The sequence below is a fragment of the Gossypium raimondii genome, chromosome 8 (genome assembly GCF_025698545.1).
Source record: "Gossypium raimondii isolate GPD5lz chromosome 8, ASM2569854v1, whole genome shotgun sequence".
NCBI lineage: Eukaryota > Viridiplantae > Streptophyta > Magnoliopsida > Malvales > Malvaceae > Gossypium > Gossypium raimondii.
The window spans coordinates 505,599-529,594 of NC_068572.1; the positions used below are offsets into that span (position 1 = coordinate 505,599).

General features: G+C 34.1%; 2 protein-coding genes across 4 annotated transcripts; both read left to right on the plus strand.

Annotated features, from left to right (window-relative positions):
- The first annotated feature begins 976 nt into the window (after positions 1-976).
- Positions 977-8,825, plus strand: LOC105789998 (vacuolar protein sorting-associated protein 41 homolog). Of its 3 annotated transcripts, none has more exons than XM_012617362.2 (19): positions 982-1,326; positions 1,539-1,808; positions 1,895-2,074; positions 2,259-2,519; positions 2,902-3,037; positions 3,123-3,213; positions 4,133-4,235; positions 4,510-4,613; positions 4,688-4,781; positions 4,887-5,042; positions 5,137-5,199; positions 5,335-5,400; positions 5,750-5,950; positions 6,697-6,774; positions 6,853-6,972; positions 7,060-7,140; positions 7,505-7,590; positions 7,967-8,048; positions 8,126-8,825. In XM_012617362.2, the coding sequence occupies exons 1-19, from the start codon at positions 1,066-1,068 to the stop codon at positions 8,546-8,548; spliced, it is 2,856 nt and encodes a 951-aa protein (XP_012472816.1). In that variant the 5' UTR covers positions 982-1,065; the 3' UTR covers positions 8,549-8,825. The 3 variants fall into 3 exon arrangements, 2 of the variants coding, with proteins under 2 accessions (XP_012472816.1, XP_012472817.1); XM_012617363.2 differs by having other exon boundaries at positions 983-1,326; positions 2,905-3,037; XR_001132395.2 differs by lacking the exons at positions 7,060-7,140; positions 7,505-7,590; positions 7,967-8,048; positions 8,126-8,825 and adding an exon at positions 6,060-6,527 and having other exon boundaries at positions 977-1,326; positions 6,853-6,917.
- Positions 8,826-10,220: 1,395 nt separating this feature from the next.
- On the plus strand, positions 10,221-20,889 carry LOC105789999 (AP-2 complex subunit alpha-1). The gene is made up of 28 exons (XM_012617365.2): positions 10,221-10,296; positions 10,443-10,650; positions 12,161-12,292; positions 12,937-13,062; positions 13,586-13,648; positions 13,724-13,821; positions 13,911-14,118; positions 14,433-14,504; positions 14,582-14,674; positions 15,186-15,287; positions 15,424-15,521; positions 15,885-15,966; positions 16,093-16,181; positions 16,335-16,440; positions 16,541-16,606; positions 16,696-16,802; positions 16,886-16,990; positions 17,120-17,240; positions 17,361-17,552; positions 18,060-18,296; positions 18,418-18,498; positions 18,624-18,788; positions 18,884-18,970; positions 19,214-19,339; positions 19,541-19,621; positions 19,696-19,767; positions 20,306-20,385; positions 20,463-20,889. Exons 2-28 carry the CDS (start codon positions 10,519-10,521, stop codon positions 20,599-20,601), a joined length of 3,060 nt encoding a protein of 1,019 aa, XP_012472819.1. The 5' UTR covers positions 10,221-10,296; positions 10,443-10,518; the 3' UTR covers positions 20,602-20,889.
- Positions 20,890-23,996: the final 3,107 nt, after the last annotated feature.

A 23,996-nucleotide genomic window follows, 5' to 3' on the forward strand; every position in this document is an offset into this window, starting at 1 on the left:
TTGTTCAGAACTGTCTTCTTAAAATTATTTTTTGGGGAACTATTGTAGAAAAAGAGCATCCACGTGAGAGCTTTTTTCAGTAATTTCGCTGACAGTGCATCATGCTTGAAGCGTTTTTGACACTATTTGTTCAGGAACTACTACAGAAAAAGAACGTCCACGTGAGAGCTTTTTTAGTAATTTTACTGACAATGCATCCTCTTGAAGCGTTTTTGACACTATTTATTTAGAACCGTATTCTCAAAATTATTTTTTCAAGAACTACTATAGAAAAAAAATTCCTTATTATCAATATAATTTTCCCTAAACCTTAAACCCGAACACAATATTATTTAAAAAACTAAACCTTAATTTAATTAATTTTCCTAAAAATACTAAAACCTAATTTTATTTATTTATTTAAAACTCCTAAACCCTAATTTAATTATTTGTTTAAAAAGAACACTAAATTTTAATTTATTTTTTAAAATTCCTAAAACTCAAAACCCTAAATTATTTTAACAAAACTCTAAACTCTACAAACCTAACCCTAAATTTTTTAACAAAATCCTAACCCTAAAAACCCTAGGAACTAAACATGCAAAAAACCCTGACCTAAAAAAAACACGAAGCAAAACGCGCCCCTGGGGAGCGATTTTGCCACGTCAGCAAAGTACGTCCACGTTAGCACGTTTTGTGCTGACATGGCAAAATCACTCCCCAAGGGCGCTTTTTGCTGAAATTTCACCTAGAAACGCTCATACGTGGACTCGTTTTGCCAAAATCGGCCCTTTTCGGTAAATAATACAAAAATGACCCATTTTCGTAAATATAATTGGAAGTAGGTCTTTATAGGTAAATTAGTCCAAAAAGGGTGTGGAAATTAAAAATAAAGAAAAAAACACAGACAAGTAAAATGAACACAGTTGGCAGTTGGCACCCATCATTGGCCACCGTCCCTTTTGTTTGCTAGCAAATAAATAAGTTTGATTTTAATTAACTAAACCAAATTAAAGTCCCAAACCCCACTCAGATCCTTCTATTCCGTTTTTTTTTTTCCGTTTCTCAATTCCCGGAATCCTTCAAATGTCTCCGTTTCCATCGGAGAACGGCGCCGAAGGTGAAGACGAGCGAGACGAAGAAGAAGAAGATGACGTTGAAGATGAAGAAGAAGAAGAGGAAGAAGAAGAAGAAGAAGAGCCGAGGCTTAAGTATCAAAGAATGGGAGGAAGCGTACCTTCCTTTCTATCTAACGAAGCTGCTTCGTGTATCGCCGTCGCTGAGCGCATGATCGCACTCGGAACGTACGACGGAACTATTCATATCCTCGACTTTTTGGGAAATCAGGTGAAGGTTTTTTTTTTTCATCACTTTAGATATTATATTTCGTTTTTGAATCTTAAAAATTTCTTTAGTAATTGAATTCAAAATATTAGTGAGTATATATATATTTGACTGGTGAGTGGACTTTAGTAAGCTATTCGGTTGTTGTGATTAGTGTTGGAAGACGAGAATTCTTTTTTGTTTGTTTGTTTGAAGTTGTGTTTGGTTGTTTGTAGGTTAAGGCATTTGCTGCTCATTCAGCTGCAGTGAATGAGCTTAGTTTTGATAAAGAAGGTGAATATTTAGGAAGCTGTTCTGATGATGGCTCTGTTGTAATAAATAGTCTTTTCATTGACGAGAAATTGAAATTTGAATATCATCGTCCTATGAAAGCAATTGCTCTTGATCCTGATTATGCAAGAAAATCATCTAGGAGATTCGTAGCTGGTGGCTTGGCAGGTCACTTATATTTTAATACCAAAAAGTGGCTTGGCTATAAGGATCAGGTTTGTGGTGCTTGATTGACCTTGATATATTTGAAAATGGATATCTCTCTAAATTCTTGACGTTTTGTATTTTAACTGGATTTTAGGTTTTGCACTCGGGTGAAGGTCCAATCCATGCGGTAAAATGGCGTACAAGTCTCGTTGCTTGGGCTAATAATGTAGGCGTAAAAGTTTATGATGCTGCAAATGATCAGCGGATTACATTTATAGAAAGACCAAGATGCAGTCCTCATCCTGAAGTTTTGCTTCCTCATTTGGTTTGGCAGGTTAGTCAATGATTAAAATGAGATATGTTGGAAGTTGTTCAGACTATATAGATTTTCTAAAATTTAAACGGCAATGCCATTTTCCATTTTCTTTTTGAAGTTTTCACTTCCCTAATTTTCCATGAAGCATGATACTGTTGCTTCTCGTTATTGCTATTGTTCTTTGTTTGAACTTTGCATTCAGGATGATACTTTATTGGTGATTGGTTGGGGAACCTCTGTCAAGATTGCAGCAATAAGAACAAACTTGAATAATGGAGCCAATGGAACATATAGGCATGTTTCAATGTCTAACATGAACCAAGTAGATATTGTTGCATCTTTTCAGACTAGCTATTTCATATCAGGAATTGCTCCTTTTGGTGATGCTTTGGTTCTTCTAGCTTATATTCCTAGTGAAGAAGACGGAGAGAATGGATTTAGTAGCACAATACCATCACGACAGGTATAACATACTTGTCCTTTGCATTTTAAATTCCAATAAGTACCTCATAATGGCGTGCACCCTCCTATTTTGAGGTTGGATCGTGCCATCTTTTGTCCATTACCTGTTACAGATCTCAGAAATATGCCAACATATTTGAATGTAGTGACTCTATGCTTGACAGCAGCTATGACTGTGGTTACTGTAACTACCCAAGTTGCTACTCTGATTTGAACTTTAAGGCTGTCTTTGTTTTGAAAGGAATTTAATTTAGAAAACTTTAAGGTGAGGAAGTGTATTATCAAATGAATCAGTCAGTTCTTTTCTCAGTAATGCTAGACCCCATGCTTGTGAGCTCTTTTTGCAATTGTTATGATTCTCATTATGCATGAATCTACTGAAGCAGGGTAGTGCACAGAGACCAGAGGTACGTGTAGTAACTTGGAACAATGATGAACTGGCAACAGATGCCCTACCTGTGCATGGCTTTGAGCACTACAAAGCAAAAGATTATTCCTTGGCGCATTCTCCCTTCTCAGGTTGTTAACTTTATTTTTTAATTTTATGGACCTTTGGAAACAATTCACTGTCAATAATTAAGGTTCCTTTCTCATACAAATGCAGGAAGCAGTTATGCTGGTGGACAGTGGGCTGCTGGTGATGAACCAATCTATTACATTGTATCACCAAAGGATGTTGTCATAGCAAAACCCAGGTTACTATTGATTCTTTGTACATTGTAGCTTCCTAAAGATTATTATTGCTGCTTATTCCAAATAAAAGGATCATGGTTTGCTTTAGCAATATGCATTAATAGCTAATTGCGTTTTGTATCAAATGTCTTTAGTGTCAATCTGGTCTTGGTTGCTTATTTATCTATGCTATATATAAATCTCCTAAATGAGTTAGTTTCATGAGTCAAGTTACACTAACTCAGTCAGGAAATAGAAAAAGAAATAAAAAAAGTAATCTATGTGAAATTAAGAGTATGTATGTTATTTAATATGCGATAAACACATTTAAAGAAAACTACCCACTTCCTAAAATACAATTAAAACACTCGCGTAGTGTGTTGCCATGTCCTAGTTTATCATATCATAAGGGATTTGAGTTTATGGATAATCTCTTCCCATAGTTGCTTATTTGTTTTGCATTGTAATTCCTAGACCTTCTAATTTACTTAAATGATCTGACTTGGTGTGTAAATACATCTGTTGACCTATCCTTGCCTTTGAAGCTGACATAAAATTCACAAGCTTCTGTTGGGTGGTGTTAACATGATCTAAGAAAGTATATAGTACTATTATAACTGGCTACTTGACAAATGGATTATAATAGTCAAACAATACTTATGAGGTGCATTCTGGTAGTACATGGCAAAAGGTTTATGATAGGTAAGTGAATATTATACTTTATCTTCAGATGAATGAAAATGAGGTGTATTCTCATAGGGCACAATGAGTTTTATCTGAATTTTGGTCTCAAGATTCCCCTAACATGGACGTTGACCTGTTATGATGATACTTTGGATTTGTACATATTGTATTAGAATTTGTCCTATATCTTCTAAAGTACCTACAGATATATTTTGCAAATCCTGCTTGGTTTTAGACCTATAAACTTTTTGATCCTAGGGATGCAGAGGATCACATTGCATGGCTTCTTCAGCATGGTCGGCATGAAAAAGCCTTAGCAGCAGCTGAGGCTGGTCAGGGACGGAGTGAACTCCTTGATGAGGTAATTTGGGTTCTTTTTCTTAATATATTTGGTAATGACTTCACATGAGTTACCATACAAAGCTGCTGGCTGTTAGCATTCTTAATTCAACCTAATTATTCCTATAATATTAAAGATTTTGGCTGCTTATGATTTTATTTTAATGTTGAATTGTGGTAAATAATACCTTTTATTGCTGATACAATTGTTTGCCTAGGTTTCTAATCCGTCGTCCATGTTAATGGCAAAAATTATTTTTGTTGCTTTTTTACCTGCTAATTTGCTTTACATGCAGGTGGGATCAAAATACCTTGATCACTTGATTGTTGAAAGGAAATATACCGAGGCTGCATCCTTGTGTCCCAAATTGTTGCGAGGATCTGCTACAGCTTGGGAAAGGTACCAAAAGGCATTATATGTAACTCTTTCCCTACATTTCTTGTTAATCACTTGCATTCAAATGCTTTTGACAGATGGGTATTTCATTTTGCTCATCTCCGTCAGCTTCCTGCATTGGTTCCATATATACCTACTGAAAACCCAAGGCTGCGTGATACTGCTTATGAGGTTTGTTAGGACAACAACTCTGTGCAAATATTCATGTAGTCCACTTGTATGGCCTTTCATATATGTCAACTTGGAATTTAAAACTACCCTTTTGCTATGCTGCAGGTTGCACTTGTGGCCCTGGCAACAAATCCAGCCTTTCATACGGATCTATTATCAACTGTTAAATCTTGGCCACCTGTCATTTATTCTGCATTACCTGTTATTTCTGCGATAGAGCCACAGTTAAATACTTCATCAATGACTGATGCCCTTAAAGAGGTTTGTAAGGCAGTTTGTGAATATCTGATATGATTTGAGTGTTGAATCGGCTAATGGTTCATATGTTGAATTATCCTTAATTTTTTCTTGATAGGCACTTGCAGAGTTATATATTATTAATGGGCAGTATGAGAAAGCTTTTTCACTCTATGCTGATGTAAGTGTTTGGATGTAAATTTGTGCTCTTGTTACCTTTCAATTCATCTAATGTAAATTGTTTCGGCTAGTTTCCATCTATTCTCTAGTTGGATAGCTTGTATGTTAATTAGTTTACTTCTCTTGAGTTTTTCAGCTCATGAAGCCTGATATATTTGACTTCATTGAAAGGCACAACTTACATGATTCCATTCGTGAAAAGGTATGGTTATGGTCCTTATGGAGGAGCAGGTGCAATATCTGAGCTGCTTTGCCTTCTCATGAATGATTATTTTTTTATAGAATAACTTAATACCTGTTTCATTTGAGGCCAACCTGTGAAATTCTGAAATGGATGCATTACATGATTTTACTACCTATGTTGAAACTTGACCCTTTGATTTTCAATGATACTTAAAGTCAACACTATATAGTACATGCTCTTTGCACCATTTTGCATAAATAAAAACACTTCATGTACTTCCATTTTCCCTTTGTTGACATTCTAGATAATTTTTTACTTATTTTTTTATTCTATTATTGAAGTCCTTTCTCTTATGTGTACGGTGCAGGTTGTCCAGTTGATGATGCTAGATTGTAAGCATGCTGTTTCTTTGTTGATCCAAAATAGGGACTTGATTACACCATCTGAAGTTGTTTCACAACTTTTGAGTTCTGGAAATAAGTGTGATTCAAGATATTTCTTGCATTTATATCTGCATTCATTATTTGAAGTCAACCCACATGCTCGAAAGGATTATCATGATATGCAGGTATGTATGAGACAACTATTTCGGCATTTTAATAGCATTTATTTGAATATCGTGGGCTTCATTTACTCTGACAGTTCTCTATTATTTGATATTTGCTATAACTTTCTAGCTTCAAACCTTAGTTGTTGGGGCCAACAACCCAATGGAGCAAGTGGTAAAGAAGCTCTGTGTACTATGTTGGCACCCGAGACCAGGGTTCAAACCCTGTGTAAATAACCCAAAAATTATAATCATACCCCAAAAAAAAGGTTGTTGGGAGGTAAAATTTATTTCACCCTGTCTGTGCGGTCAATGGTGGAGAAGCAAAATTGCAGTAGGTTCCAAATTAGTACGGATTAGTTTTGACAACATTAGACCAGCCATGGCAGCTGAACTTGGACTGTTTATATGGGTTTCAGTTGGCTGCTAACAATGGCCTAAGTGGTTCAAACATTCATCAACAGAGCTCAATTTAAGGCTGTAACCTGGACCATAAATTAAACCAGGCTATATAGTTTTGCTGGTCTGATCATCAGGTGTACCGCTTCTATGTGTTAAATTCAATCCAAATAAAGAAAAAGAGGAGGAGGAAAGAAGAGTAAGATTTCCTATCGGTTGGGAATATGCTCTTTCAATGCTTTTTTTTGATGCTATGTTCGATATTTTATTGCATGTTTACTGAACATGTACATTCATGTGTGTAAGGTACTCGTTCTTATGTTGAGTGGATTTTCTAATAAATATTGTACTCTTATCTTGCCGTTTAGGTAGAGCTTTATGCTGAATATGATCCAAAGGTTCTACTTCCTTTTCTTCGCAGTAGTCAACATTACACACTGGAGAAGGTTTGGATCTAAACATTAGGTTATAATTGATGGCATAATAATTTTTCCATAAATGATGCCGTTGAAATTCATCCTCAGGCATATGAAATCTGTGTTAGAAGAGATCTTTTGAAGGAACAAGTATTCATCCTCGGAAGAATGGGAAATTCAAAACAAGCTCTTGCGGTCATAATAAATGAATTAGGAGATATAGAAGAGGTACTTTATGTCATTTTCAGTGTTCAGTCCTTCAGCTTTTAGCTTAACGATTGGTACTAATGAGAAAAGCCTTGTCATTTTCCCTAGGCTGTAGAATTTGTGAGCATGCAGCATGATGATGATCTTTGGGAAGAGTTGATTCAGCAATGCCTCCACAAACCCGAAATGGTAGTGGCATAAAAACTAAAAGTATCCATACACCGTTAAATTTATTCTGTTAAATTTATTAGTGCAACATTTTGAAACAAAAAATATTCACTTTGTAGTCATGTAACAAAAAAGAAATAGATGTTGTAATGTACTTGAATTTAACAGAAGAACTTTCATTATATTAACAATTGGACTGACATTTTAAAATCCGAAAAGTAGAGAAACTAAATTCCTAAAAATAAAAGCAGGGGAACTAAATTCCAATTGCACGAAAAATATAGTGACTTAGAGTACATTTTAACCATATACTTGTGATTTGTCATATTTATCTTTTGTTTTCCCATTTTTTTTTTTTCATTTTACTACTCTCACTAATTGGCAGGTGGGTGTCTTATTGGAACACACTGTTGGCAATCTTGATCCTCTCTATATTGTAAACATAGTACCCAATGGCCTAGAGATTCCTCGGTTAGTATTCTTTCTCGAGTAAAATTTGCAAACTAAAGTGTGTAGCTAGCAGTTTGAATAACATCGTCTGGGTTTCGTAGTAAAAAAATGGAGGAAAGGGAAACCTGGTTCACTATCAAGAACTCGCATTTATCTGATGGTTAACTGTCAAGGATTCATACATGTGTAAAAAGCTCATAGCTATTTGAGTTGTTGTTTTAATAAACGGGCTTTACTATCGGTTAAGCATCGGCTGCTGGTCCTCAGAAGAAATGTGGCTGAATGAACCAACTAGTCTAAGTCCCTAGTTGGTGGGATCTAATTCGAATCACTTTATTTACTTACAGTATGTGATCGGTTCAGTATAATTTGACCCCATTGTATATGTTATTTTCAGGCTTAGGGATCGTCTAGTCAAAATTATAACAGATTACAGAACCGAAACTTCTCTTAGACATGGATGCAATGATATTCTCAAGGTACTCGTACTCTTATAACACGTGTCGTAACTTTCAATCGTTGAAACTTGAAATTAATGTAAATGCGAAATATACAGGCTGATTGTGTTGACCTGTTGGTTAAATACTACAAAGAAGCGAGACGTGCAGTTTACTTGAGCAATGAAGAAGACGATACTCGATCCAAGAGGGATGCAAGTGGAGCCTCTTTACCAATAGAGAAAACATCTAGCGTGAGAAACACGGTGGTTAAGTCTAAAACTAGAGGGGGTGGAAGATGTTGTTTGTGTTTCGATCCTTTATCTATACAAAATGTATTGGTCACCGTGTTCTTTTGTTGTCATGCTTATCACACTACTTGCTTGACGGACTCTACTTACAGTAATAGCAACAAAAAAGGGACCGGACCAACTTCACAAGAGCCATACGGTTATGACAATGATGATGATGAAGATGAAGAAGACGACCAGGCCGGTGACGCCCGAATGCGATGTATTCTATGTACCACGGCGGCAAGTTGAGTTAACTTTCGTGTGTGTGTGTGGTCTGACAAATTTGGTGCTTGTGCAGGTAAAAATTTCATGATTCGTATCTTTCCTTGGCCCATTCTCTTTGAATTGTTGTTGTGCTTCAGTTATAGTGGCAATATATATATTATAGTCCCTTGTAATCATTGGAAAGTGTAATTAAATCCTTTTTGGCGGTTGATTTAGATAATATATGTATACCTATGTAGTACCATAAAGAAAAGTTCTTTTTAATGAAATATATGTGATGTGATTTACCGTGAGTTCCAAACCAGAATCAGCTTTGTTAATTTTAGATACCATAAATATGATCAATATCGTTAATTAAAAAAAATCTACTTTTCCTAAATTTGGAACTTAGTTCATATACTCTTATTTTCTTGTAGTTTAGCTCCTCTACTTTTCTGACAAAAATTGTCAATAATTGGATTTGAATTTTAAAATGTGAAAAGTAGAGGAATAAATTATAAAAATAAATAAAAGTATAGAGACTAAATTCTAAATTTGAGAAGAGTATAGAGACTGATGCCATATGATTGATGGGGAAGTAAACATGTTAAGTTGGCAAATTTTAACTGAAACTACTAATGACGATAATGGTTAGACTAGAATTTTTAAATTGAAAAAAAAAAAGAGGATTGAATTTTTAACTTTTAAAATATGGGGATTAAATATCTAACTTTTTAAAAAAATACAGGGACTAGCGAACTCAAAGCCTACTGAATATTACTTTTTAAGTAAGAGGGGATCTTGATTTTTTTCGAAAAAGTTTCGGAAGTGTCATCCATTAGAGCTAATAGATTTCTCAACTAGAAAAAATTTTGCTTGTCAACTCTACGAAGAGTTCAAATTCTTCCATTCAAAGCTAACAAATTTCTTAATCGAATAAAATTCTCTGCAAAAAAAAAAAAACACATAAGATAATTGATTCAACAAAATGAGAACATGTAAAATTTTAATTCTTCTATTTACTTTTATTTGTCATAAAACAATTTTGATTCTTAAGGCTAAAATTCTAAAAATAAAATAGAAGTACTAAATTATAAACATTAAAAATTGAAGCAAATTTTAACTCTCATTATTGGATCTGATATACATTATAAAAGGTTTAATTCACAATTCAAGTATACTTATTTTCTTACTATAGTATTTAAGCTTTTTTTCCTAAATTAGTACATTTTATAATATTTTTTTAATTTTATATATTATTTTAACTTTTAAAATTTAAAATTATATATTTTAGAATTTTATAAAAATATTTTAAACTTTTAAAAAATTATATATATATGATTTTATTATATTTTTAATCAATATAATATATAATATTTAAAAAATAAAAAAGACACATGACGTGTTCTAATAATGTCATGTAATCTGTCAATACAAATCAATGATCGGTCAAAGTCAAAATATTTTAAATATTATAATATTTATTTTTAAATCTAATATTTTATTTTAAATGAACTTAATTGCCACATAAACAAAATAGAGAAAATTAATATTTAAGTTTCAAATTGAGATAAAAAATTTAAATACCAAAGTAAAAAAATAAGTATACTTTAGGGCCAAATCATGAATTAAACATACAAATATACATAAAAGCAAAATCCAAATCATATATATATAAATAAATAAATAAATAAATAAATAAACCCGATCCGACTAACGAACAACTCTACTCCAGCTCTACTCTCGACGGCTATTTTTTTCCTCCAAATTTTGTTCCTCCTTTTTATATCTAAGTACTCATTTTCTCCTTTTTTTTATTTTTAAATTTCAAATTTGAAAAAAACTTACATATTATTTTTCAAACACCTCATGTTCATCTCCGTTATCCTTTTTTTCTGATGCCGGATCGATTTCTCCGTTGCCGTTGAAAAACAAAAAGAGGTAAAAGATCTGGAAAATCGAGAACGCAGATCGCGAAACAGGAAAGAAGAAAGTGGATCGATCAATAAAACGGAATGGCAATGCACGGGATGAGAGGTCTCTCGATTTTCATAAGCGACATGCGTAATTGTCAGAACAAAGAGCAAGAGCGTTTGCGTGTCGATAAAGAGCTCGGCAACATACGTAATCGCTTCAAAAAAGAAAAGGTTAGGGGTTACAAAGCATTTTTATTTTATTTTTTATTAATTTAAATTTCGGTGTATTAGAAAACGATCGGACTTGCTCTTCTTTTTTTTTAAAATTTTTATGAGCTTCAGTAGGATAAAAGTGGACATAGATTCTTTTGTTAATTAATTTTTTTGTTTTAGAGAAGAGAAAAAAATTATGAACTTAGTTTAGCTGTGAAGTCTATGCATTTGTGAACGCTGTAAATGTATCGATTATTTACAGCAATTGCGATCTTCCGAAGTACTTACTGCGATATTTCTTTATAATATTTTATATAGAGTTTGCAGTAGGATTGGATCTCCTATCTTAAGAATTCTACCTATGTTTGTGAACCCTACCTTGAGCAAAAATATATGTACTTATGTAGTGTATGGACAGTATTTTGCTTGCTAATTCTGAGAAACTCTTTACAATTTGAGCTTCCTGTTAAAGACCATGTATGAAACCTTTCTAAACATGTATAGTGAATGATACTATAGTAGGCATGCAAAATCACGTTATGTGTATGCATTATTGAGAATCTATCCTTTTCAAAGATGTCTTTCCATAAAACGATGAACTTATCAATTCAATGGCGTATTTGAACTGAAAATGTTCTTTTTATTTGGATTTTACAAATCTAGCCACTTTTGATGGTTAGAACAGGTCCTTGAATTATTTGATTTGGTTTGCTTTAATTTGATGTTATAGTTGTAGAGTATTGAGTCTTTCTCTCCCCTCCCATCTCCTTTAACCTCCTCTTGTGGGCACTCTTTATGTGGTTCATATTTGAGCATTTTCGATTTGCATTCCCCTATTTTGTTCTATGTTGAAGGGAAGAACACAAGGTTTTCTATCTAATGAACATTTCCTTCCTCCTTTCCTCACTACTATAGTAAATTGGAAAGGTTAGTTTGTGCTTTAGTAGGATTATAGTTGAATTTTACAGTATTTTGTACTTTTTCCTTCCCAAGTTGTAATTGCCAAACTTTATAACTTTTTCCTTGTTGGGAAATTTTCTTTCCTTAGTCATCGCGTCATCTTACTAGTTTGTTATGTTTGATTCATAGAGTTTCATATAAATCAAATTCTAGCCTCAGTAAGAAAGTAAGAAACATAAATTGCATTTGCTTTTGTATCACACTGAGTATTTGCTCCAGCTTCATACACGCTAGAATGTTATGTTCTACACTCTTTTACAGGAGTCTGCTTATTTATGTACTTAAGTGCAGTTGGGTAAATCTCAGTGAGTTCTCCATCTCCAACAAAGTAACCTTGTTGTTTTTATATGATATTTTTTTCATTCTTTCATAGTTGACTTATTGGGGAGGAGTTGAGCTCATTCTTCACATTAAGTTTAAACCTTAGAGCCAAAATTTTCCAAACCCTGCCCATTCCCTGTAGAAACTTTTACATGGAAAGACTTAGTGCCTTGATAGGTGACATATTTTTATTGCCTTACCAAGATGAGTGAGCAGTTTTTATTGAAAGTTCACATTCTTCTGACAGGGATTGACACCATATGATAAGAAGAAATATGTTTGGAAAATGCTTTACATTTACATGCTGGGTTATGATGTTGATTTTGGTCATATGGAAGCTGTTTCCTTGATATCTGCACCAAAGTATCCAGAAAAGCAGGTGAGATCAATTTTGTTATCTCTTTAATTTTGATCAGTGTCACATTTGTGAGACCTTAATTGGCGAGAAAAACCTGGTGGACCTACGCACTACAGGTGACATCCTTAAGAGCTTGAAAGAACAGAAAACAAGAAAAGTTGTAAACCAAGGCCTAAAGTTTTTTAATCATTTCCTCCTTTCCCTTTCAGAAGGAAAGAGGGGATAGGGCCAATAAAACTTGAATGCATGAACAAGATAACATGTTGAAAGGTCTCAGCTTTCAATACTTAGAATCTGCATTAGCATGAAAGCTTTATCCTTTGTATTCATATCAGTTACTGTTACATGTAACTTGTTTCCTACAATGATAAAGCTGGCAAGTGATTGGCACTGTCTAAGCACTGTAGATAACCATCATATAATAGCATTCTGATTCTTGTAAGTATTTGAATGGGGCCATATGATATCTATTTTAGTATGTATTATGGAAGCCTGGATAATATATGGATATTCATGTAATTTTTTCGGATAATGTAGCTTATTGTGTTTCTCATAAAAAGGATATAATTATCATTCTCTGTATGGACATGGTTGATATTCAAATCTGTATTTAACTCTATTAATTATTTTTCTCCTTTTTTTTGGCTTTCCATTATTGGCTGTAGGTTGGATACATTGTGACATCATGTTTGCTCAACGAAAATCATGATTTTCTGAGATTAGCAATCAACACTGTACGCAATGATATAATTGGTCGAAATGAGACTTTCCAGTGCCTAGCATTAACCCTGGTAAGGCTAAGAAAATTTGCTTGAGGTTCTAGACATTATCTATGTAATTAGAATGGTATAGAACTGTTTGTAATTTACAACATCGAGCACCTAGCCTACATACTTAATTGAGATGCTTACAGAAGGTATGATTTAGTCGGCGACATGTGATTCAGAATTTTCCTTTTTTCTCTTTTCTCAAGAATTTGTTCAGTTTTCCAAATATTATTCATCACTTTACAGTTTATATCACAGCTTATTATTTCTGGATCTGCAATAGGTGGTTATAGTACTATGATTTTGTTGTTAATCAAATGCCATGAGGGAACTCACTGTTCTATTGCGTTGCGCCTTGGATGTTGCTTTGTAGTCTATAAAGTTTTTAGTTATTGATGTTCTGGTTACTCTTTTGTCGTTACCTTTTGTTGGGCTGATTTATGGACATCTAAGGATTTCCATATTGTTATTCTTATCCTTTGCTTAGGTTTTCGATATTGTTATTATTGTGATCTTACTTCTACTTTTTCCTGAATTAACTTTGTAGGTTGGTAATATTGGTGGGAGGGAATTTGCTGAATCTTTGGCACCTGATGTTCAAAAGTTACTTGTAAGATCAGCCAGAAACTTGTTAAGTTCAACTGCTTCTAAAAAATAATTTACACTGAGAGAATCTATGTTTCAGCTGTCTAGCAGCTGCAGACCACTTGTACGGAAAAAAGCTGCATTATGTTTGCTGCGATTGTTTAGGAAAAATCCTGATGTTGTCAATGTTGATGGCTGGTACGCTAGAACGCTAAAAGTTTTATCCCTGCTGTTTTATGATGTTAGCCGTGTTGATGCTGAATTGCTTTTCTTGCCCTATGTTTTAGGGCGGACCGGATGACACAACTTTTAGATGAGCGTGATCTTGGCGTTTTGACATCTTCTATGAGCCTTCTTGTTGCTTTGGTATCAAATAATCATGAAGCATATTGGACATGCCTTCCAAAATGTGTTAAAATATTGGAACGCCTTGCGAGGAACCAAGATGTTCCACAGGAATATACTTATTATGGCATCCCATCTCCATGGCTGCAGGTTTGTCCTTCTATTTCTCTCTTATAACTCCTATATGAATGTGATACCTAGCTCAGAAAAATGTCATATGCCTGGTCTGATTATTGTATATAAGTATGTTTCAAGTGGATCTTTTTCTCTTGGATATGTTTGCACTTTTTTTTGGTCATTGACATGTTTAGACTTTATTACTTGGTAGTAATTATGTCCAATTCTTCCCCCCCCCCCTTTTTTCCCTATCTCTTTATTAAGGTGGATAACTTTGTTAATCAGTAATTATCATCGACTCATATTTGGTAAATTTCATTGTGGTGTTTATCACTCTGTTATAATAGGTTAAGACAATGAGGGCTCTTCAGTATTTTCCTACCATTGAAGATCCAAATACGAGAAGAACATTGTTTGAGGTTTAAACTTTCCTGCATGGTTCTTGTCTTCTATTAAGGTTATTTTTATATTAATGGATCTTGAAGGCTGATTTCAGGTCTTACAATGGATATTAATGGGAACAGATGTTGTGAAGAATGTTAATAAGAATAATGCATCACATGCTGTCCTCTTTGAAGCCCTTGCTCTCGTGAGTTCACTTCTTCATTCTGGCTCTAGCTCTTGAAATTTATTATCGAAGACAATATTTGACGTTAAGTGATTCCAGGAATATTTATTCTGTCGAACAAAGATTGTCACTTTATGAAAGTCTTGCTGAAATTCATCAAAGTAGGTTTTCTAGATGGGTTTCATGCTTTCTATCCTATGACAAGAAATATTATGCGCTTTTTTAGCATTCATACCTACTTTATTGCCTTGTTTACGTAATAAAAGTATATGGATGATAGCACCTCTTACTCTGCTCTTGCACACGACGGAAGAAAAAACATAGTGGTTTCAAATTTGGCAGCCTATCTGCTTTCTTGTCTCTATATGACATATTTCTAAGTTATATACTATACCCCTCTCCTGGCTCCTCTGTGCGTGAAAACATCATGTAAAGTGCATAACAATACATGTTAGTCACTATTATACTTTACTAAGCATGTTAGATGAGTTCTTTCTTAAGTTATGTTGTACGTTTGCTCTCCTCATTACAGGTCATGCATCTTGATGCCGAAAAGGAGATGATGTCTCAGTGTGTGGCTCTTCTTGGGAAGTTCATTGCTGTTCGTGAACCAAATATTAGGTATCTTGGTTTGGTAAGTTATGGGAGCATAATTACTTCTCTTTTAATGATCTTGTTTCCAAACAAGAAAATATGTTCACATGTGCCAGATCCGAGTGGTTATCTATAACCTAATGATTTACTTATAGATATTAAATGCTTGGTTGCAGGAAAATATGACTAGGATGCTAATAGTTGCTGATGTGCAAGAGAGTATAAAAAGGCATCAGGCACAAATCATCACATCATTGAAGGATCCTGATATCAGGTTGGGTTTCTTTTTTTCTTTTCTTTTTGCAGTTTTTTTCAGTATTAATTGCACTTAAAATGTTATTGCTATGATTCTCTTTTGTGAATCATTTATATACAGACTCAAGTGTATGTAACATTTATCAATTGGCCCCATCTTTGACATGCCAAACTTTTCGTTGCTTGAAAATCACCCTATATAGTTGTCTTGTTATGAGTTCCTCGCCTAACTAATTAAAATAACAATTTTCTTTATTGAAGCCTTAAACTTTCATCTATAACTAAAGCCTTGATTTTCTAAACATGGAATTATATATTCTTTGAACTGTATGTTCATAAGATCTTTTTTCTTCTTTGACTAACACCAGTGTGTAATTTCCAGTATCTGTAGGCGAGCTCTTGATTTGCTTTATGGTATGTGTGACATAACAAATGCAAAGGACATTGTTGAAGAACTGTTGCAGGTACTAAAGTCTTGAACATGGAAAAAGTATTACTTGGAGTGATTTCTCCGCTAATTTATTTTCCATACAACTACTCAAATGGTGAGGTACGAGATGAGAATGTTACTGACTGTGACCCTTTACCAGTATCTGAACTCAGCTGACTTTACAATGCGTGAGGAATTGTCACTTAAGGCTGCCATTCTTGCTGAGAAGTTTGCTCCTGATCTGTCATGGTAAGCATGTTGGATGGCAGCAGAGTTTTAACCCACATGCTTATGAATGAAGATTTTGTACCTCAGTGTTTTCTTTTCTATTGTGCACAGTAGCTTCATCAAATGTTTGGTTGTTATTCCTTACAAAATAACTAGTTTGCCCAAACATTGCAGGTATGTGGATGTGATTCTTCAGTTGATTGAAAAGGCAGGAGACTTTATTAGCGATGACATATGGTTCCGTGTTGTGCAGTTCGTTACTAACAATGATGACCTACAGGTGACAAAAAGTCCAACACATTTAGTTGTGCTATTTTATAACAGGAAAGGTATTCTTCTTTTGGTGGTTTTCAGGCTGAATTATTTATGTTTATGACCAGCCTTATGCAGCTGCAAAGGCGAAAGAGTATCTTGACAAGCCTGCTGTAGACGAGAAAATGGTCAAGGTTTGTATATGGTAAATATTTTACATGGATATGTATCATTATGGACAAAAATATGCAATTTTATTTTGGAATTTGTCTGTATCGAACAGGTCTGTGCTTATATTCTTGGAGAATACAGCCACCTTCTGGCTAGACGGCCTGGGTGTAGTCCAAAAGAAATCTTTAGCATCATACATGAGAAACTTCCTTCAGTATCGTAAGAGCCTTTAACCTTTGGCACTATATGTTTCATAAATACTCATTCTCTATTATCTTACTATAATGTATATCACGTTTCAGAACTACCACCATTCCTCTTCTTCTATCAGCGTATGCTAAGATCTTAATGCACACTCAGCCGCCTGACCAAGTACTGCAGAATCAGATTTGGACAATATTCACCAAGTAAGATGTTCTTCAGCATATTTTTCTCTCTGATTTCTCAGCATCTCATCTATGGTTTGTTTGAAATTTGGAAATTTTTGGTTTTGTTGCCATCAAACTAATATGATTTGCTTAACACACTGAACTCAGATATGAGAGTTGCATTGACGCGGAGATACAACAACGAGCTGTTGAATATTTTGCATTGAGTCGGAAAGGTGCTGCTGTAATGGATATTTTAGCTGAAATGCCTAAATTTCCTGAGCGTCAGGTTTGTGTACTTTGCATTATTTGTTTAGAAGCTGCCTGTTCCACCTTTGTGTTGCAGAAGGTCCATGCATAGTCTTGATTCAAGTGATGGTTAAACCATGCTCTTGTTCTCAATTTACAGTCTTCATTGATCAAAAAGGCCGAAGATGCTGAGGCTGACACTGCAGAGCAAAGTGCCCTCAAGTTGCGTGCTCAACAGCAACCTTCAAATGCTCTAGTTGTAACCGACCAACACCCTTCTAATGGGGAACCACCACCAGTTTTTGTTGGGCAGCTTAGTGTTGTAAAGGCACCCAACATGAATAATACCGAGGTTAGTTCTTTTCCAATCCTAGTGGCTACTTGTTTTCTTGGTTTTTTTATATACTAGTTGCTATTGTCACATATGTTGGACTTGTATACTTTTTATTTATGTATTTTAAAATAATCATTATATATTAAACTAATAGTTACTATGTTGTGTAGAAATGACTGAAATTTACATTTTACCATAGACTTACTTTGGCATTTATGTCACATTTACATTGAATTAGAATTCATATAAATTGGTTAAATCTTATTATCGAATACTTCATTTAAAGAAAATCTTTTAATGGAACTATATTCTTATTTATCAGATTGGGTAAATTTTATTAATATCTATTTAAAATAAATATTTTAAATGGCAATGTAGAAATATAATGAACAAAAATGTCTATATCAGTTGAAAAGTATTTTGATATATGTGCTTTTACATTATAGGTTATAGATATACAGATTTATGTATAGCTTTTGTTTTTAAGTGTAATTTGCACTAATGTATATGTGATTGTCTTGACAGGATCATTATTCAACAGAGCAAGTTCTTTCTCAGGAGAACGGAAATTTAAGCCAAGTAGATCAGCAACCTCCTTCGGCAGATCCCCTTAGTGATCTTTTGGGTCCACTGGCTATTGAGGGCCCTCCTGGTGCTACTGTTCAATATGAGAACAGTGCTGTCTCTGGATTGGAAAGTGGTCCGGATGTAGTAGATGGTTCAGCCATAGTGCCCGTAGAAGTGGGGACAAATACAATTCAGGTATTGCTGCTTCCCTAACACTAATTAGAAGTTTAGTGATTGTAAAATCGCATGTGATTCTAGTAACTGGTTTGGTATTGCTTTTAGTTTTACTAGTTGATGTTACTACTTGCATCTGCAGCCAATAGGGAATATTGCCGTAAGATTTCATGCTTTATGCCTGAAAGATAGTGGTGTTCTATACGAAGATCCTTACATTCAGGTATAAACCTTTTTCCTTTTGTATTCCGTTATTTATCTTATCTGTTAGTTTCAAGTTGGTTCTATGACTCTTTTAGATGCTTCCAAAAGGTTGATGCTGATTTTTCTCACTAAAAATTACTTCAGATCGGCATTAAAGCAGAGTGGCGAGCTCATCAAGGACGTCTGGTTCTTTTCTTAGGAAACAAGAATACATCTCCTCTCGTTTCAGTTCAGGCTTTGATATTGCCTCCTGCTCATCTGAAGATGGAGCTTTCATTAGTGCCTGACACCATACCTCCTCGAGCACAGGTGAAAAGGACTCATTGTGTTTGTGACTAGTTATTCGTTGATGCATGTTCGTGAATTATCGTGTTTATTTTACTTTCTTTTCATGGTTCCTGTAGGTGCAATGCCCACTTGAGGTTGTAAATCTTCGGCCAAGCAGGGACGTAGCTGTTCTCGACTTCTCCTACAAATTTGGAACCCATATGGTACTTGCAGATAATTGATATATTATAAACTAAGGGTGGGTTTGGATGGGCGGTGCATTTACCTGCGGTTAGTATAAAAACAGCCGTGGCGGTGAGATTAGGTACTGTAACAATACTGTAGTATGAGACAAAAAGTAAGCTAAATGCATCGCACCGGACCCAATCGCCCATCCAAACCCACCCTAAATTACCAAGAGCTGGTTTTGTTTACAGTGCCAGGTATCTTATTATTATCTTTTACAGGTTAACATCAAACTTCGTCTTCCTGCTGTGCTGAATAAATTTCTTCAGCCTCTACCAGTTTCCGCAGAGGAGTTCTTCCCCCAGTGGAGATCACTTTCTGGACCACCATTGAAGCTTCAAGAAGTTGTATGTGTACTTCCTTGTTTTTCTTTATTTTTTATTGGAAAGCACAATACTTAGTTTCATATATTGAGACACACCACACCTATATTATATAATTGATTCTTGTTATGTGCATTTTAAGCTCGTATTATCATTTATAGTCTAATTTATTTTCTCTGTGGTTCCCTGCCTGATCTGTAGTCATTTTGCTCCAAATTTGGGCAGGTTAGAGGTGTAAGACCGATGGCTCTTCCTGAAATGGCAAATCTACTCCACAGTTACAGAATAGCAATTTCTCCAGGGCTTGTAAGTCCTTTCAATCAGATAACATCTTCTTCCATTTATATATGCATTGTTCACCGTTCGATTTTCTGTTTCAGGATCCAAATCCTAATAATCTAGTTGCAAGCACAACCTTCTATTCAGAGAATACACGTGCCATAGTTTGCTTGGTAGGAAACATGTTCTGCTCTAGCTATATGGCTGTGTTATTGTAATGAAGTTTGAAATGACACCTATATATTCAGTCTGTTTTTTATACTTTAACCCGACTTAAGTGACCATCCTGCTACTATAACCAAACAGACTTAACATCAGTTGGTTAAGTCAGTTAACTGAATTTTTCTAATTCTTTTTTATTATTTATCATATATTTAAAATAATTAATATGTATTAAGTCGGTTAGTTCAGTTATGAATTTTAATAAACGATAACCGACTGACGGAGAACCATCATAATCAAGACAAACCAATTTAATGGAGAAAACTGAGTGAACCAAAACCGACATATGCTCTCCCCCAACTCTTGATACTATTTTTCCCTTTTTGGTACTGAATTTGTTTCGATAATTGAATGTCATATATAATTAAAGAAATCGATTCTTAATCTTTACAACTTGCTGTTTTGGACATTATCAATGAGCTTGTTGTGGTGCATTAGAATCTGTGTAACGCCACTGCTTACAAGCCATTTCTTCTATAATATTTTCAGGTCAGAATTGAAACGGATCCAGCAGACAGAACACAGTTGCGTATGACCCTCGCTTCAGGTGATCCCACATTAACATTCGAGTAAGTAGCTAAACTTTCACTTAAAGAAGTTAGCGTAATCGGATTAGCGGAAATTTTCTTACCATTTTACCCCACAGGTTAAAAGAATTCATCAAAGAACAACTGGTTAGCATTCCCACAGTTGCTCAAGCACCTACACCGGCTCCACCTGCAGCTCCACCGACCCCTCAAATACCACCAGATGATCCCGCTGCTCTACTAGCTGATTTGCTATGATGAAAGTAAAAAATGACCAAACCAGAAGTTTTGTTCAATATACACTTAACGAGACTCGGTTTCAACAGCTGGCCCCTTCCCACTTGCCCCTCCGAGGTGTAGACAGTTAAAATCCCCAATGCAAGGGCTAACGGAAGCTAAAGACGAGCTACATATTTTTTTTGGCTTAGCAAAGAAGGGTCCAGTCCGGTTTCTGTGATTCTTTCTGCACAAGGATATTGAAACCTTGGTGAGTTTTTCTCTCCCTCTTTTCAGTGTCTAACGGGAGTTGGGTTTTTTTTGTTTTTTTGGGGGGGCATTATTTTCAGTTAATTCTATTTCTTACCAATTTTACGAGATTGATTTCTTTAGTACGACGTCTTAGCCTGTAAGATATGGAATGAAAGTAGGATAAGGGATGAAAGTAGGATATGTCATTCAGTTTTTTTGTGGCAATATTATACTAAAAATTGGATTGCATTTTGCTCTCTACTAAAAATTGAGCAAATTAGCCTGTGTTTCTGTTAAAAATTGGTCCTCATACGTTAGAATGAAGTACATGAGGCACGACACGTGTAACTATTTGGTTATTTCGTTAGGGATTTTATAACATAAAATATCAGGTTGCTCTTTGATCTATCATATAATGATTAAGTTGCTCGATTTTGGAGTGAAGGAGACAAATTGCAATGTGACATTAAATACAAGGGTTTCTTTAAGCGGAAGTTTTTATGTTTGTTTTGAACTTCTAATGCATATAAATTAGATATTTAATACCTTTATTATGTTTTTGCTTTTACATTTTTGTTTTGTTTCAATACTTGGTATACGGAACTATGAATTATCTAATAAGAAAAAATTGTAAGGGTTAATTTTGTTTAGTTAAAACGAAAAGTAATTGAAATTATTTTGTTTTGCTTAATTAATCTGTAATAATTTGGTTCTTCAAACCGTGAATACAACATACCTACTAAACGATAAGCATGAATGGCATTTAGAATTGTTTGGTCTCATTGTTCTACCAATTACATGCCATGGTTATCATAAAAATTCAGTGGAAAGGATTGCTAAAATGGTAGTACTAGAAGTACTAAAGGTGCACTACCATGATCAATCGCTAATGATATCATCTTAGCCTCGCCATCGTCAATCTACACTGGGTCCAAAATGAGCCATACCCCATTGGTTAAAAAAGAAGGCATATTTGCATTTAAATGAATAAACCCAATAATTTGTAGAGTTCAATAGACCGACCATATAAACCAGTTTCAAGAACAAGAGGATGAGCAATGTTGGAGTTTTGGATACCCCATCTCCACAAAATATGAAGATGGAGTCTCTTCTGTTTGCTATCAACAGCTCTTTTTATTGCTTGAAAACACCCTCTTTTGTTTTGTTGTCCAAACAAAGGGTATCATCATTATTGCATCTCCAGACTTAACATGTTACTATTTGTATGTGTTTTTCCACTCCAGAACATGGGGTGAATGAGACAACAAATCATGGGAAACCCTGTCTTAATATGGCAAATGGAGCTGTGCGGTTGCATGAACTTCTGTTTTTGATGCTCGACCTTTTTTTTTTTACTTTCAATTCAGTTGTAACAAATAATGGTAAAAATACTAAGGAGGTCTTTGTGTTAAGAGTCGAATTGTATTTTATCCCCTCTACCAAAAAAATTAACAAATTAGTCTCCATACACTAGATCAAAAAACAAACAAGTCTTTCTGTTAAATTTTTTTATTTATTTATATTGTTAAAAATTGGTCATGTACTTCAGAATGACGTACACGTGACACGCCACATATAACTTTCTAATTATCTACACCAGCTTTTAATAGTAAAAATGGATGAATTTTTTAAGAGAAAGGATCCGGTTGCTCTTTGATCTAACATACAATGACTAATTTGCCTCATTTTTTAGTATAGAGAACAAAATGTAATCTAACTCTTAATACAAAAATCTATACAGTACTTTTACCAATAAATAACAAAATCAAAATCAATTTATTTGTATGTCATGTATTTTGAATTAGGTCAATTTTGGTTTGTGCTCAAATTTGGGATTTAGTTTTGTTGAGGAATTTATGATTCATTCCTAAAAAGTTTGAGAAGTCGACAAGCCTCTCAACAAGTCTGGTGATTAATATTGTCCTCGAGTAGGATTTTGTCTTCCAATTCTGTTGAATGTTCAAATGTCTGAAGAGGCAGTAGGTTCATAAAGTAAAAACACCTCATCATTTGCCATTAAAATTTTAACAAATCAATAATTCTTTTGTTGAACATTGTGGCATAATTATGACCTTACAGATTAAAAAAATATTTTAACTCCAAATAATAAAGTGCATAATAATAAATAATCCAAAACCAAGAAAAGAAATAATTATAATTAGGTGAAGTTGGATTTTTAAGGGTTGTAATTAAATTATAATTTTTATGAGAGTTAAAATGTAATTTTATCATTCTTGAGGATCAAAGTATAATTTCATCGTATGTTAACTTATAACTTTACAAATTTAAAAGGGTTTAAGAGGTAAATTCCCAAATTTGAGATCAATTTAGAATTTGTACTATAATTTAATCCCTTTAATTTGAGATCAATTTAGTGACGTGTAATTAGTCTCGATTTGACTAATTCATTAAATAAATTATTAAAAACATTAAAATTTATTCAAACAATATTTTAACTCAATACAATTAATTTGTTTAGAGTGACAGTTGGGTTAATTCGACTTTCATATAACCATGATTAAATAGTATATAAGGTAGACCCATCTAACACACGTCTTAATGTGATATGTTAGATCTTATTTAGTAAAAGAACCGCTGTCGGCAGAAATTAATTATCTAAAAATAATATTGGAGCATTGGGAAAGATGCCACCTTACTCTTCTTCTTCTTCTTTTGGTTTGTTCAAGAAAATGGAATAATAATTCGATATGGGGAAATTATCATTTTAAAGAAATTAAAAAAATAAAATAGCAAAGAAGGTCAATATTTCCTAAAAAGATGGCAATTTAGAAGATTGAAAAAGTAGCATAAATCATGGAAATTCAAATAATTCGATTTTTGCATATAAAGTCATCGTTAATAAAATTGTTAATTGTATGGCTAAGTGGTTGAGGATATTTTAATGGAGGTGTTAGCAATCTCTCCTATTATTAAAGCAAGTGTTAGTCTTGTTAAAAGATTCATTGTGTAGTTTGTTTGTAGTCACACAAAAAACGACATTTGATAGAGATTGTGTGACTCAAATCCCGTCACTTGTTGAAAAATAAATTCAGTAGTAAAATAAGAAGATCTGTATAGAACTATTCTTTTTCTATTTGACTTTGATTAAAATAGGATTTTTCAACCTTTTAATAGAAGTAGTCGAAACTCCCCTTTTATCATTCATTTTTCAACATTACTGAATT

What these genes read in the sequence shown, in the direction of transcription:
- LOC105789998 (XM_012617362.2), top strand. Translation starts at nt 1,066, where the DNA reads ATGTCTCCGTTTCCATCGGAGAACGGCGCCGAAGGTGAAGACGAGCGA. An exon ending in GTTGTCATAGCAAAACCCAG is followed by an intron (nt 3,214 to 4,132) that starts GTTACTATTGAT and finishes TTTTGATCCTAG; the next exon opens with GGATGCAGAGGATCACATTG. An exon ending in AGGATTATCATGATATGCAG is followed by an intron (nt 5,951 to 6,696) that starts GTATGTATGAGA and finishes CTTGCCGTTTAG; the next exon opens with GTAGAGCTTTATGCTGAATA.
- LOC105789999 (XM_012617365.2), top strand. Translation starts at nt 10,519, where the DNA reads ATGGCAATGCACGGGATGAGAGGTCTCTCGATTTTCATAAGCGACATG. An exon ending in TCTTTGAAGCCCTTGCTCTC is followed by an intron (nt 14,675 to 15,185) that starts GTGAGTTCACTT and finishes TCCTCATTACAG; the next exon opens with GTCATGCATCTTGATGCCGA. An exon ending in TTGAAGGATCCTGATATCAG is followed by an intron (nt 15,522 to 15,884) that starts GTTGGGTTTCTT and finishes TGTAATTTCCAG; the next exon opens with TATCTGTAGGCGAGCTCTTG.